At 39.3% G+C, this 16,475-nt stretch overlaps 1 protein-coding gene across 1 annotated transcript; it reads left to right on the top strand.

Moving 5' to 3' along the window:
* The first annotated feature begins 2,356 nt into the window (after positions 1–2,356).
* On the top strand, positions 2,357–4,910 carry Mkrn3 (makorin ring finger protein 3). Its single transcript, XM_048430158.3, has one exon. It carries the CDS (start codon positions 2,455–2,457, stop codon positions 4,099–4,101), a length of 1,647 nt encoding a protein of 548 aa, XP_048286115.1. The 5' UTR covers positions 2,357–2,454; the 3' UTR covers positions 4,102–4,910.
* Positions 4,911–16,475: the final 11,565 nt, after the last annotated feature.

The raw sequence follows: 16,475 nt of genomic DNA, 5'->3' as shown, positions 1-16,475 counted from the left end.
AAGCTACATTTCAATTCTTCAGAAGTAAAAGGAGGCTAGTGAACTAGAAATCATTACCTAAAAATTGCTCACAGTAATTTCTAATGGCATATAAAAAAATCAGTATAATTTATATGTAGTATTTGGGGTAAATTACTACTGAACAAATAGGTATGAGATCTGCAAATAGTCAATATTATTACATTTGCGAATTCTGGGTAAGTTGGTATGAAAGACTAAGATCTATACCATAAGCTTTATAATGTTTAAAAATTCACTGGACTGTTAAAAGAGTCCTCATTAACTATTATAGCTCGAAGTCTGAAGAGAAAGTGTGTTCTAGACAGTTTAGATGTGTCAAGTTTTGGGAAAGCCACTAATAAAAAATAAATAAAATCACAATGTCTATGAAAAGGTAAAAGGACATACAACTAAGAGTTCCTTGATTCATGATAGAAAACATGGGAATGGCTATCAATCAAGAAGTTAGTATTTAAAAGTATTAAGTATGGATCATGGAGGAACCCCTTAAATCTAAGTAAGATTGATTTTAGTTGATCACAATAAAATTTATAGGACAAATCACATTTATCACCATAAATGCCATCCACAAATATTTAAGGGTCATTTACATCTGTTTACATGGTATAGAATTTTTTTTTATTGAGTTTCTACACAGTATATTTCCCAAACATGTGTATAAACACATAGTTTTTCTCTACAACATTATCAATGTTTACCTGTTAATGAACCATTACTTTCTGATTATGACCTACTTTATGCTTTTGTTTGCCCTGTTGTTTAAGTAGAGGTTTTAAAGAAATACAAGCATCTCAAAATTTATGTTTATTTCTGAGTAAGTTTTAAAATACTCATTTGATTGTTTAAATCACATAGGCAATTTACTTAATAGATTTTTACTTCTGTTTGATATATTGTCTAATGTACATTTCTAGATATATAACCATTTAATGAAATGCTGCATGTTTCAAGCCCATACCTTTTATTTAATATCTGATCATTCTTAGTTTTGTTATAAATTATTGGTACCGAAAACATTCCATGGCTTTAAGGTTTGTTATTAATTAGTACTGGCTCTTTTAAAATATGTGATAGTTGAGATCTGAAACTTTTCTATTTTTCTTAATAATTTGCCCAAGAATCCTTAAGCTTATTCTATTCTCTCTATTTCACGTTTATTTTGCTTCATTTCCCTGGTTTTCTTACTTTTATTGTTTAATAATATTCTTCCTTGTGTGGTATTGTTGATTTTGTTTAGTAGCAACTTACACTTTGACTTGGATGAGTATACTATAGATATTTAATAGTTTCTTTAAACTTAGGCTTTAAGATTTTTTCTAATAGAATTGTTTTGGCAAGCAAAATGCTATTTTTAGAAAAAAGAGTAGTAAGTTAGCATGATTATTACTATAAAAAAACATAAAACTACACTATAAAAGTCAGTATGGTCAGTAGGTGACCACAGTAAATACACTTAGCATTTTAGAAATGCGTATAAAATTATTAGCCCGATAGGATATATATGCGAAATGAAAGGAAAAAAAATCGGTGTAGAAACGGGAATGAGCCACTTAAGGGTGCAAGGCTGGTATTCTTAAAGTCTCAGTACAGAATGCAAAGAAAGGGGGCAAACAAAGGGTCTCCATGCAGCGACAGAACAGAAAAGTTAAAACCCGGGTCATCATCAATGCTGTTCAAAAGCCCCAGCTTCTACACTGTTGAGGGGAGGAAAATAAAAGCAACAAAGGCGGGCATCTGAAAGGCGCTAATAGCTTCAGTCAGAGGGCTCCCTTCTAATTAAAGCGCACCCTTTAACATTAACCCTTCGAGGGAAGAAAGACCCCGAGAAATCCTGTCATTTCTATATGCGCCGCCCGGTGCAGAAAAGCTTTGGCGAGCGGGGCACGGGTGGATTTTAATAATCAGTCGATTTTAATAATCAGTCGCCCGCAGGCAAAAGACAGAGTCCACCGAGGAGAAATAGCTTGTGCAGTCAATGAGAAACGTTTTAAATACTCCAGGAGCCGCCGAGGGCAACGGCGACGATTACAGCGTCTTCTGACACAAAACGAAAGTAATGAGAGATGACGCGTACAACCGAAACCAGGGGAGGTTGCACACAACCTTGAGGGGGACAGGGTGTGGAAACGGGGGCCAGAGGGCTTCAGACATACTCTGGCGGCTTTGCCAGCCGATGCCGGCTCGAGAAAAACGTGGCGGAAGCAACTTCCGGTTCAACACCGGAAATTGGTGTCCCAACCGGAAGTGTCCGTCTGCCGGGAAGCATGTCGGAACTAAAGTTCACAGGGAGCCGGTTTCTGATGGGAAGACAAAAATTGGTGCACTTCCTGCCGAGAAGCCGCGGAGATCGGTCAAGCTCCAGCTCCGCCGATTCAGACACAAAATAGATATAATATTACACTTTCTGGACACAGTAAAGGACAGGCAGGACTAATGGAAGAGTCTGCAGCTCCCACAGGGCCTTACGCGGCCGCAGGAGCCGAGGCAGGTGCTGAGGGGGGGGAGGGTGTGTCTGGTCCCTCCCTTCCTGAGTTTGAGGCCTCGGGTGCTTCTGGAGTAGTCAGCTCAGCCTCTGCACAAGAGGCGTCGGGCCTGGCACCGCTCCTTGTGGCTCCTGGGCCAGCGGACCGACGCTTGGCGAGTTTGAGGCCGGCTCCTGCCGCAGGGGGCGGAGCCAGGTCTTTTTCTGAGCGGAACAGCGGCAGCTGGACCAAGCAAATCCTCTGCAGGTATTATCTGCATGGGCAGTGCAAGGAGGGCGATAACTGTCGTTACTCTCACGACCTCTCTGGTCGGCGCAAAGCTAGGGGGGGGCAAGATTCCCAGACTCGGGCCTCTGCAGATAGAGGGCCAAAGATGGCCACTCAATGGGAGCCCCCGACTCAGGAAGTGGCGGAAGCCCCCCCTACTGCATCCTCCAGTTCTTTGCCTCTGATTGGCTCGGCTGCTGAAAGGGGCTTCCCTGAAGCTGAGATTGACAATGCAGGCATTGGCTCAGCTGCTGAAAGGGGCTTCTCTGAAGCAGAGATTGACAATGCAGGTCTAGCAGCTGCTGCTGCGGGAGGAGCGGGTGCTGAAGGCTGGGAGGGAGCAATTGAGTTTGTTCCAGGACAGCCCTACCGAGGTCGCATGGTCCCCCCACATGGTCCCGAGGCTCCCCCGCAGAGCCCGGAATTTGAAAGACAGCACATGGCCATAGGCATGGGGATGCCAATGCCGATTCCAATACCAATGCCAATGCCAATGCCGATGCCGATGCCAGTGCCAATGCCGCTCCCGCTTTGCCGCTATGCTGCCCGGGGACAATGTCTCCGTGGGGAGAGTTGTGCATACCCCCATGGAGAAATATGCGACATGTGCGGGCAGCAGGCCTTGCACCCTTGGGATGCAGCCCAGCAGGAAGCTCATAGGCGGGCCTGTGTTGAAGCACATGAGAGAGATATGGAACTCTCCTTTGCTGTGCAGCGCAGCATGGACAAAGTGTGTGGCATCTGCATGGAGGTTGTCTATGAGAAAGCCGACCCCAGCGACCGCCGCTTTGGCATCCTTTTCAGCTGCAACCACACCTACTGTCTTAAGTGTATCCGCAGGTGGAGAAGTGCCACACAGTTTGAGAACAGGATCAGTAAGTCCTGCCCACAATGCAGGGTCTCTTCTGGCTTTGTCATTCCTAGTGAGTTCTGGGTGGAGGAGGAAGAGGAGAAGGAGAAACTTGTTCAGCAATATAAGGAGGGAATGAGCCAGAAAGCCTGCAGGTATTTTGCTGGAGGCTTAGGTCACTGCCCATTTGGAGAATTCTGTTTTTACAAGCATGAATACCCTGAGGGCTGGAGAGATCAGCCTCCGAGGCCAGATGGTGGTGGATCGTCAAATGCATACTGGCATCAAGTTTTGGAGCCTGTGCAGTTGCGAGAGGGAAAAGTGCTGCTTAAAAGCCGTAAAAAGGAGTTTGCTGTGCTTCGCCTGGCCAATCAGTTGCTTAAGAAGTTGCTTTGCCTGAGAGGCAGTTCTTCCTTCTCTGATAACCGTTGGCTCTTGCTTCAGTACCAGCTGGAAGAATATTTCAGTTTGAATCTGTAGTATCATGCTGTGGCATGTGGTCTAGTCTGCTAAGGCTCTGTTGTCTGCTGTTGCTTATTTCCCTTTATCGACTGACAAACCTATTGCTTTCAAAGGCTGTTGAGGCAATCTTTATGCAGTATTGCTGTTTTCCCTCTATTTCCCTTTTCTTCTCACTAGGATTGTGATGTTATTCTGTGTTATAAAATAACAAGAAATCTTAAAAGTATTGTTTGGTGGAATTAATATTTCTGTCAGCTGATGAATTGTGGTGTCTTTTTCCAACAGGATTCAATCACTTCTAGTGTTTACAGTATCTCATTGTGAAGTCCCTTAAGAGTAAATGTGACAAGGTGACAAAAGTCTTTAACTGAATTATGAGCTTTTTGCTATATAGCCTTAAAAAAATGGACCATTGCAGGGCCTTGCAGCTGCTGTCTGTGTTTGTTTACATGTCTGTTTCTTCCCTTCTCTTTCAAGTGCACTTGTTAACTTGTGGTTACTTTGTGGTTCTGTTTTACTTGACCAAAATGAGGTGCATATGTTTACATGTTTTTATCCTGTTTGGCTTAATGTGAAATTATTTATATTTGGAAATATATATTTAAGAATGATATATATGCGTATATGTATACAAAGATGTATTTGGAAACAGATATACACCATAATATATATATATATATATATGTTTGAAGTAATGAAATAAATCCATAAATGAAAGCCCAATGTTAAAGTCTAGGTGTATGGACTGTGTGTGAATTGTCTGGATAATTTCTCTGCCCCTGCACTGATGTCAGTGATGAGCACCTAATAAAAATGACTGCTATGTGTATTGGACTCTTTTTAAAGGATTTATGGTACTTCTTATGGCAGCATTAACAGCTTCTCTGTTGTTAGTGCCTCTGCATGTAGTCATCATCTCATTTTTCTTAACGGTGACAGTTCCTGAACTCAAATACACAGTTGTTTATAGTCATATCTTAAATATCTGGGTCTTTTTATACTTCACAAACAAAGGATTTTTGACGAAAGGTTTTCATAATAAAAATTCTAAGACCAGAGAAAATAAAAATATTGAAAACAGTCAGAATATAAGAGTGGAAATTTAAAAGTGAGGCATAGGACTTTAAAAATGTTAAACATAAAAATCCTGAAATCTTTTAATACAAATAAGCCATTATTTGATATAAAAGCCGTTTTAAAAAAATAAAGTTGATTTTACTTGCTTTAAATAAAACTACATTCTACTTAGAATACACAATTATAGTTAAAATAAAAATCAGGAGGATTGGGGGAAAAGGTAACTGCAGATACTGTCAGTATAAAAGACCAAGTTTCTATTAAACATTGCAGGAGGAGAATCATGTAAAAGCAATAAACTATAATTCACCTAGAATATGTATCTTCCTATTTTTCACTCTGTGTGACCACATTTAGCAAATGACTTGTTCACAGAGGCCCCTAGTTCAAGTGTCCACTGGAAACTTTTACTATATCTTTTAGGAAATGAAAATGTTTTTTATGCAATCACTAAACAGTACAGTTTCAAGCCTCCCAATTTTGTAGAACAGAATGCATTTTTCTTGGCTGAAGTTGCTCAAGATTATACTGTGGGTCTTCATTTTCTGCTGTGCACCATGTTCTGACTGTAACAAAGCCAACACGCAGAATTTGTGCTTTGTTACAAAGCATACTTTGAAGGACGCTTTTCAGAACTACCTTGCTTGACACTTACAGTTTTTCCTATCAGATGAAATAAAGGAGTTGGGAAAAGCATTTACAGCAAGAATGGAGTACAAGCAATACATTTGCACGGCACTTGAGATTAGATGGCTTTGCTACCTCTACCTGCTCATATTAAGACTCAGAAAAAGTGTGTGGCTTAATTAATGTGCATCTTTTACACATGGGTTGATCAGCCAGGTGCAGCAGGGCATGGACAAGTTTCCACAAAATGGGGTGTCTTGCAGTTTGTGCCTGAGTTTTATAGCTCAGTGTTTCAGTGTTTACAATGTAGCTCAGCTTTCCATATTGAATCATGCCTTCTCTTTTCTGGTACTCTGAAACTATGTGGCTCTGTGAGATATGCCATAATTCTTTCTTTTTAAAAAAAATTTTTGTTGTTTTTTTGAGACATGTTTTTTCTGTAGCTTTGTACCCTGTCCTGGAAACTAGCTCTTGTAGACCAGGGTAGATCAGGCTCACCTCGAACTCAGAGATCCACCTGCCAACTCCTCCTGAATTCTGGGATTAAAGGTGTGCACTACCACCACCCGGCTATTCTTTTCTCCTAATTCCAAGCAGTGCAACAGTTAGGAAGTCCCTGGACAACTGGCTGTTTTCTCATAGACTAGGAGTTGGAAGTGTGTCAGATAAGCCCCAAAGAATGTGACTAAATGGAGCACTTTCAATCCAGGACTGTTGACTGTCAGCCCTCAAAGGAATTTCCATAGTTGCTAAAATCTGATGGGAACATTGATTTGAGCTTTGAAGACTCTGGACTGTCTCCTAATGCACACTGCACAACCTCATGAAATTACAGAATTTTATTCATTGAGTGTTGAAATAGGAAGTCATATTAATTTCAGTAGTTATTATGGTTTAAAGCCTAGTAGAAAAACTGCATAGGAGACAGATTACAGGGCAATAGAGGCCCGATTGAGCCTCTTACCAGTCATTCCATCAAAGTGAGTACTTGTGTCTACTACCTCAATTTATACATAGGAGAAATGGGTGTGGTGTTTTCTGTTTGTATAATAATTGTGCAGACCAAGGGTAGTGTAGGGGAAAGGTGAAAAACTTTTAAAAGGGTTTATAATTATGTGGAATCTGCATGTCTCTCAACCCAAGTGGCTGTTACCTGAATATGAATATTCTAGGTTTTTTTATGAATCTTTGGAACTTGGAGTAAAAATTAATTTGAGATCATTTTTTGTAGGGTATAGGTGTAGTATCTATCAGCCTTACATTAATAATTTTAATAGACTTTTTCCAGCAGAGATAAAATCATACTTCAAACTAAACATGTTCTATTTACCTGCTTAAGAATCCCAAACAGCAAGAGTATTTTTTTTATAGTAGATGCATAATGGGGAAATAACAAGATGCTTTTGAAAAATCAAAATTTCTTTTTCACTCATTGGGTCATTGAGAAAGAGGTTAATAACAGATGTCACAGCCACCAAAGCCAAGTGAATTTTTCTCATCTTCTTTCCCAAGAATACTATAATTCCAGGCCTGCTCTTCTGGGGAACAAAAGACCCCTTGCCTCACAAAAGTTTGCTTTGTGAGGGATTCAGATCAGGCTGCCCCCACCTCAAAAGAGCTTAGGAACTCTTAAAAGAAATGCCTTTCTAGCAGCCACAGAAAGCCTGATGAAACACATTTAATTCCTTTACGCTTCCTGAGGGTAAATTTGATGGATGTACAGAGGTACAACCATGCTGGTGGAATTTACAAAGGTATCACTTAGTGAAGATGAAGAAACCAGTATTTCTCACAGCTCATGTCACTGATTCCATACACAGAATTTCACACTCAGAGAAGCATTACCAGTCCACAGTCAATGCACATCTTAGTGCACTGCTGCTTGCACGTATATCAATCTCAGCACTGTGGTTTCTGCTGCCATAGCTTATCCCAAACTGCAGCTGGACGACACTGGGGTATTGATGAGAAAAGGGACTGTTGGGAACTATCATAGTACTAGTGTCAGGAGATAAGTAACACGTCAAAACTCTTTTCATGAAAATACATGCAGCATTGATGGAATACTGACCAAAAATAATTGCCTGTATAGTGGATCACAGTAAAATGACCAATTTAATTCAAAATTAAATAGGAATTGATCTTGCTATGATTATTGGTCCAGAACTAAATGTGATACTTAATAGCATATTAGGATTAAATGGAAGGGTTGGGATGTATTCTAGGAAAATAAAGATTACAGAATAAAAAATATTTTTATCACACTAAATAACCATGAAAATATCTTCATGTATCTAAAGATCATTAAATCAGTTTGGTAATATAAAGTACATGTAATATTTATTTTGGCATACATAATTCTATTTGTGCACATCTTTGAATTCTGAGTTTTGTTAAATTCACGTAAATTAAAAAATCAAGCTAAAAAGCATTAAATAGAGAAATTGCATTAAAATATCTTATAAAATGTATACTACACTACCCATCTTTATCAACAAAATGAACAGAAACGAAAACAACATACAGTGGATGAATTTACGACAGAGAGCTTATTAAACAAACGTGAGGATGCATTGTTCAGCCAGATGACAACTGAAAAGAAACCCAAAAACTAACATAAAAGGAGAATATTATACCACATTTTATTTAAAATATGGCTCTTTCTAAAATGCCTAAATAATAAATTATTTTAGTCCTATTTTATACAACTCAAAAACTATTGAAAGTGTTACCTTTATTCGTGTGTTATGATTGGAATTTTTATATCAATTGTAACACAGTTAACAGATAAACACACAAATGCTCAATCTTAGGAACTGTCTTGTAAGAAATAAATAGTACAACCATAGTAAAATATTTCAGCATTTCTATCCTTTTAATATGTTGCTCCTAATCAAAATTAATCTGTTTTGATTTTGATCAGGAGAAAAGGAGTTCTCTTTTTGCTGTTAGTAAGCATTGTTTTAATGGGTAAATCTGTACAAATTAATAAAAGAATAAAAGGAAACAAACAGGTGTGACATCTTCCAGAGAGAATGCAACTTTTTCTCTTAATGGCTGAAACAATGTGTATTTAAAATCCAGAATTGCATAGAAAATTATAAAAAGCTAAGTGAAGCACTATGAAAATTTTATTATGAACTTTTCATTAAAAAGCAAAACACAGCAGAAGTCCTGTTGCTATTGTGGCAAGGTGCAGGAGTAGATTTTAATATAGAAATCCTTCAAAAGAAGCACTTTTTAAGAATGCTGATTCTTTTGGTTTTTTTTGTTTTTTTTTTTTTTTTGGTTTTTCAAGACAGAATTTCTCTGTAGCTTTGGGGCTTGTCCTGTAACTAGCTCTTGTAGACCAGGCGGCCTTGAACTCACAGAGACCCACCTGCCTCTGCCTCCCAAGCACCGAGATTAAAGGTGTGCACCACCACCACCCAGCTACTTTTCAAGAAGTCTTAAAGAATACTTAAGACGTGAAGTTGTATTTACCTAATTTGATAGGGAATATTATAATTACCTGTGGATTTAGTGATTCCTTAATGAAGTTCAAGTAGTCCGTTTTTAATTTTCTTTTAAAAAAGGAAGAACCTTAGAGAAATCTTTGTTGTAGCAAACACTATTAGTAAAATCTGAACTGTTTATAATAGTAAAAGAAAGCCCTGCTTAGTAGCAAATGCTTGTAATCTTAGCATTCTGTCAGCAAGTGCAGGAAGATGATAAGTTTGATGCCTGACTATGCTGTATATCAAGATTCTATCTCAACTACATCAAAACACAGCTCTCTTGGTGGGATACTACCCTGGAAGTGAAACAAAAGCCTGGCTAGAGAACAAGGGGGGAATGAGTCAGTCAGTGAACCTTGACATATACTCCAAGAATGAAGAGGTAAAGTGTAGCATTCAGATTCATGTATTTTAAAACTGTCTTAAAGTGGTGTGTGTGTGTGTGTGTGTGTGTGTGTGTGTGTGTGTATGCTGATAAACCCATGTTCCACAATGCTTATCAAAAGAGTATGTGTCATAAAGTGAAGCTTATGCTAGATTCAAGTTTATGATACAAATCATGAAAACAACTTGGTGTTATTCATAAACAATGTGTGAAACTGAAAAATCATTTCAAAAATTAATACGGGTCTTATAGACTGGAACACCTTTCTAACACATTTTGGACAGAAATCTTAACACCAATATCTAGTTAAAAACAAAAACTGAATGGAGCTTATATTGTGCTTCTGTTTGTTCTACGGATATTAGGTTGATTTTTCCAATCAAATATGTAAATTCTATTATTAATAGCTTGTAGCCACTGAAAAAACTGAGACGTAGGGAGGCAGTGATAGTTCATCAGATTCCAAGTCTGACTTCTCAGCCAGTGCATTGTCTTACAGATCTAACTATCTTAAGCTAAGACCCAAAAATTTGCATGAGCAAGCCCAGAAGAACAGCTTCCTTTATAATTATTCAAAAATAAAAAAAATGTGTAGGGATGCTGAAGAGATGACTACAAAGTTAAGAGCACTTCAAGAACCTCTTGGTTCAATTCTCAGTTCTCATCTGGAAGCTCCCAACTGTCTGTAACTCCAGTCCCAAGGAATCTGATGCCGTCTTCTGTGCTCTGTGCACATGGACAGGGCATGAATGTGGTGCGTAGACATACATGCTGACTAAACACCTATGCACATAATAGTAAAATGAAAAAAAAGTTTAAAAAAATGATAAGTCACATGGGAACTTCTATAATGCATAATGTATTCAGTAAAACAAGGTAAATTAACAAAACTGAATTAAATTTATTAGTAAGTTGGTAAGAATATGAAGAAAACCTGCACAGAAGATGCAATACAAGTCCTTATAAACTGGGAAACCCTTTCAAGCATCCTTAATCACAGCACTTATTAAAACTGTGCAAAATTTAAATTTGTCTAAGCCCCAGGTGTTTGCAAACACTGTGCTGAGGTTTGGGGTAACAGGTAATATTTTACATTGCCTTTAAGAATGTTACTGGTACATAAATGTGACCTGGAGGAGTAATCTCCACTATGAAATCACTCAAATACAAAAACATTAACAGAAACCTCCATCAGAAGAGTAAAATTTTGCTAGTAAGCACAATGTAAGTTGGCAGCTGAATAAGCATGGTACATGAACCCGGTAGAATTTTAGGACTATAGATTTAAGAGTGAAACAAACACAGAAGACTCTGTATGGGAAGCATTGTGTGAACAGGAACGTGTGAAAGTTTATAGAATTAAGTCATTCATACAGACATAGTAATAATGTCTGTTGATATGTGTAAAAATATCTCAGTATCCATACAATAATCACATATATACAGATACATATGTTACAGATATAAAACCCTTGATTCACACATACATACAATGTGCAATGTATGTAGGCAACTGCACACAAATCACGTAGAGTGGAAAGTTGTCAGATTATTAATACATCTGACTCCTTTGTTTTGTGAAGAATCAAAATGTCATTTGCTGGACTTCAAAAAGAAACATTATTTAAATAGCAAAAAGCCAAATGTGGTGGCACATGTCTGTAAAGCATTTGGAGGCCAAGTCAGGAGTACTGTAAGCGAAGGCCAGACTGGGCTTCAGTTTGAAATCAAGCAGTGAATCACTGCTGGAAACCCCAGGAAAACAGAGCTATTTCTGACAGCTTCTAGAGATGCAGGCATCTGATGGGTCATGGGCTGTGGTATAGCCCTGTGGTAATGCAAACTATAAAGTTCAATACAGTCTTGCACATGTCTTTGTATTCTTCAGCTATATTCACTTGAGCTTTCTGAGGTAAAGAGCTTGGTAATTATTGAAATGAATAACTGGATCCCTGGGAGGGTGCCCAACATTTGCCTGTGGCCTTTATCTGTGCAAGCACGCATTTTTGTATGAACATGGACCCACAGTACATGTAGATAGCACACAAAGCAATGGCCCATGTTAAGTTCACGTAGGGTTTTTTTTGATTATTGAATTTGAATATTTGGGATTTTAGCTCTTTGTTAAAGATGTAGCTTGTGGGTGTTAAACTCTAGGCTGTCACACCACTTTCCTACATCTCTTTGCTATATGTGTTCTTTATTTTTTAGAACACATAAATAAACACATGAAATAAAATATATTTATTTTATGTCAATAGATACACATCTGCCTGTGATACGATATAAATGCTACTATTTGCTACAATATAGCTAGACCTAGAAACCGATTTTACTTAAAAAAAAATTGACACACAAGATGGCAGGAACTGAATGATTTCACTCCTGTGGAATTTAACAAAGCTGAGCTAATTGAAGTGGGAGCTGAATAGCAGTGACCAGAGGTCAGGGCGTGTAGAAAAGATAGTGAATAGGGAGAGTAGTTAATGGTCCTGGTGGCAGAGGCAAAGAAGAATGAATTCTGGTCTTACACAGACAAGCTATTGTATTTAGCAGCAAGATATTTAAAATAAGTAGAAAATTAAATTTGAGTGTTCTGATCACAATAAAATCATAGATATTTGACGATATAGTCTCAATATACTGAGTTTATCCTTACACAATGGGCAACTGTGTGAAAATATGATACTGTAATTCCTATTAGACTGTGAGAAAATGTCTGAGGAGACAAAATTTTTGTCCTGTTCAAACCCAGGTGCCCACTATACTATACACATTAAACACCACACACAAATGCACACTTTTATAGACAGCCACAAAATTCCACATTCAGTATATATTCACTGGCATACACATAGAGAAATGTACACAGGCACAGTAATCACACGGTCCCAAGCAGTCACATGGTCAAACACTTTAAAAGATGCACTTAAAGCACAGGTCTCATTGTGTTTGTATCCATATACGAATGCACCTCACACAAGCATAAGCCATCCACATGCATATTTGCTATCATAAAACATATTTAAGGGCACAGAAAGATATATTTGCAGATTTTCACTTGGATATGGAATTAAAGCAATTGAGAGTAAGAACCAGGGTAGGTAGCTGTGGGGTCATTATACGCTTTATACACCCAAACATACACATGCATAGACATCCTTTCAAGGCATTCCATAATAATATGCTTGTTAACAAACACACCAGCGTATTGCACACAGAAACAGTTTTCACACACATAGAAATTAATTTACATAAATGCTCACACAACTCATAAAGCATTTACACATGTGCACACACAAAATTAAGAGTCACAACCTTCTAATAAACTCACATATTCAAACTATAAAAATGAAAATACAAATAGACACTGAAAAACACATACTCATTTCACACAGAAACATACACCAAACATGCCTGAACCTACACAAGCCCATGTTGATGTTCCATAGAGAAACATGAGTACAGGCAGAGTTCCACTTCTCATTCCACCCACATCTCTCCATCGGCTCTATGTGTGAGAACTGTGTAACATAAATTTACAAGTGTCATGTCTGTGCGTTCTTGTTTTAAACCATTTCTTCAAGAATGTTTTTCTTCTTGTCACCATCCAAGTGTGTATTGAATACTTGATTCTCTTTTCCTTGCTAATTGATCATTTTTCCATTCTAGCACCTCTGCTGTTTTCTGGGTCTTCCATTATTTTTCTGTTGTGACCCCTTTGCGCTGAGACTTGCTTAGTCAATGGCTGAGTCCTCATCTTCTCATTGATGATGATCCTCATGGTGTACACTCCATCACCTTCCTCATTGCTGATTCACCCAGGACTTAAGCTCTCTCTACGCATTTCTGCAAATAATTTTGTCTTCAGTCTCGCCTGGAACAAACCCCATAACCGTATAACGAATGCATTGTGGGTATCATCGAATTCATTTCAGAACAAAGCAACTGATGTGTACATCATCACAGCATGACGATGTTCTCTAACTGTAATATGGGAATTTAGAGACTGAACTAATGCTGTCCACCTTCTATCCGCATTTCTACTTTGGTTTTTCTTGTGACAACTTCAAAACTCCCAAGCGGGAAACCAAGCTAAGGACTTTTGTCTCACATCTCTCCCATGTATTGAGCTGAAATAAATGAAGACACTTTGACACTACTAAATCTCCAGGTCCACTGCTTCAGTTCTGTTGGCCACCATGGCCTCTATCTAATTAGCTTTTATTCTCATAACATAATCACAGTGGCTTCCCTCTGTGTTCTCCCCAACCCGTTTCTCCTTTTCAGGCTCATCTGTCTGAGTTTATGGGATGTGCTTGCTAGTCCCTCACAAAGTGTGTAAGTAATTTCACACTGAACACAGAAAAGGGGGGGGCAGCTACACAGAATTTCAGATGGAAGATTAATCAATACTTAAGAGTGCTGTGTGTGTGTGGGCGCGCGCGCGCGCGTGCACATGTTGTTTTCAGCTGTGTTCCAAGTGACAGCTTGGTAGTTAAGCTAATGATCTATCACCATTCAAACAATTATTCTTAAATGTATGAGTGTTTTGTCAACATGCATGTATGTGCACCATGTGCATGCATACATGCAGTGCCTGAAGAGGGTAAAAGGTCCCTCGGACCGGGAGTTAAAGACCGTCCTGAGCTACCACCACCCTAGGTCCTTAGCAGAGCAGCCAGAGCTTTTCACTGCGGAGCAATCCCTCCAGCCCCACTTCTTGTCTCTTTAATTCAAATCCAGCATGTACCATACCCGTGTTAACTTTATTTTTGAGGTTTGTATAATCAATACAATGTTTGTAGTATTTGAAATCTGAGACAAAGGCTGTGATTTGCACCTTGGTCCACAAATCCCATAAGGTCTTTCTAACTATCCTGATCTGGCATGCCTTCTCTTGGGAAAGGGGTACATTATCCCAAAACTACAACTCAGCAGTTGTTGGGGAGGAGAATAGGTATAGAGTTTCTCTAAGTGCTGTTTCTTTGGCGAAAAACTTTTGTTATCCCATGGGATTAAAAAAAGGGTTTGCTTTGCAAGCAAGGCGGTGATTCCCTGTACAAGTCTGATCCTGTAACAAAGGCCTTAGAGGCAACCCAGCTCTGAGCCATGGAATTGGACATTCTTCCCTTCAGTGTTCTTGGCTGCTAACGCTAACTCCCCCCGCCCTTTTTTACAAGACCCAGAAATTGACTTTTTTTTTTAACATGTACAAGTTACAGGTCACAAGAATCGACAGTAGATTATGAGTAACTGACATAACTATAGTGAAAATGAGTTTTATTTTTTTTTAAAAAAGTAATGTGTTCTACTCAGATTTATTCTTAAAGGGGGACTTTTATCCCTGCCACTATAGCATGCCTTTCTTTTCATCCTTGCCAAGCCTGTTAGTAGTCTTTGGAAGATGGAGGGCAGAAAGTGTCCCTTTCCAAGGTGTCTTTTGGCAGCACCAAGCATTCACTTTTGTAATTTTATCTGTACAGGTATGAAACTTTACAACGTCATGCTTTGATGTAGCATGTAGAACGACAGGTTTTTTTTTTTTTAAGTTTTTTTAGACTTTAAAGGTTCAGACATTTCTCCATCCGATAGGCAGGATTATTTAGAACCTATTTTTAATCTATGTTTTAAAAATATCTATTCTTTGCACCAGCACACTTTAAAACCTTGTGCTTAGGAAGAAGAGATAGAAAACAAATTACAGCTACATATCGATATCACTAAAGGAAACCTGAGCCGGGTTAGACTCCCCGATGAACTTAACATTTATCAGACCTGTCACACTTCAGTATAAACTTTTGACTGCACCTCAGTAAAACAACAACAAACAGAAGTGTTCAGTTCATGAACATTAGAAGGGATGCAAAGGCGAAAAGTATGGAGAGTGCTTAAGAACATGCAGACAAATACAAGTTTTTTTTTCTGAAAACGCTCCGAGATTTGCTGAAGATTTGTGTTTGTCTCCCCCCTCCCCCCAACCCCGCCCCGTCCCCCCTTTTCTTCCTTCTGAAGTTCTCCAACTTGCATCCTTGGGGTCCTTCTCGGTATCAGTCTCCACCGATGCTGTCCCGCGCATGCGCTATGCTGAGTCCGCCTGTGGAGCCCGCCGGCACGGGATTTGGAGGCGCGGCGGGGACATCCCGGGAGGTTTTTCCTTGCAGGACCTCTATTTGGGTGTCCAGCACGGGTCCCTTTAGTGGGTCACGCGTGGCCGAACCCAGCTCCGCTGCTGAGATTGGCGTCACTCTGCTGTGCTCCGGGCTGCGACCCTGTTCCACCCTCAGCCACCCCGGCCCCGACGCGCGAACAACCTGCCTGGCGGAGGGAGCCAAAAATCTGCAACACAACTTGGGAGGGTGGCTGGGGGTGTTGATGCCGGATCTCTTCTCTAAATGGGTGACACTCGACCAAAGGATGTGAACAATCTAAAGCACCAGAGGTGGGGCGGGGGGTGTGTGTGGCGGCGGGGGCTTTGCCAACCCTGGTCCCCAGAGGCCAGCACCGAACCCAGTCTGTCTATGAATGCTCAGGAAAGATTCATTCCCAACTGTGTCTCAGGCACCAAGGTCTCCTTAACCCCTCACAAATCCCAGGAGGTTTGAATGCCAATGCAACAGCGCAACAGAAGGGATTTTATACCAGAAAACTGTGTTTTGAAGAGTATTTCCTAAAGTAGCCGTCAGGATTCTTTTTGCCTTCTTGCTTGTGTTTCAAAGAAGCTGTTCATATTTCTTTGTTACAGCGCAAATACACTTTTATTAAAACACACTACATTTCTCCTACTAAATTCTTACAAATCAATC

Source organism: Myodes glareolus, chromosome 24, assembly GCF_982192425.1.
Source record: "Myodes glareolus chromosome 24, mMyoGla1.1, whole genome shotgun sequence".
NCBI lineage: Eukaryota > Metazoa > Chordata > Mammalia > Rodentia > Cricetidae > Myodes > Myodes glareolus.
The sequence above is the reverse complement of the archived record's forward strand: the minus strand, read 5'-3'. Positions and strand labels throughout refer to the sequence as shown.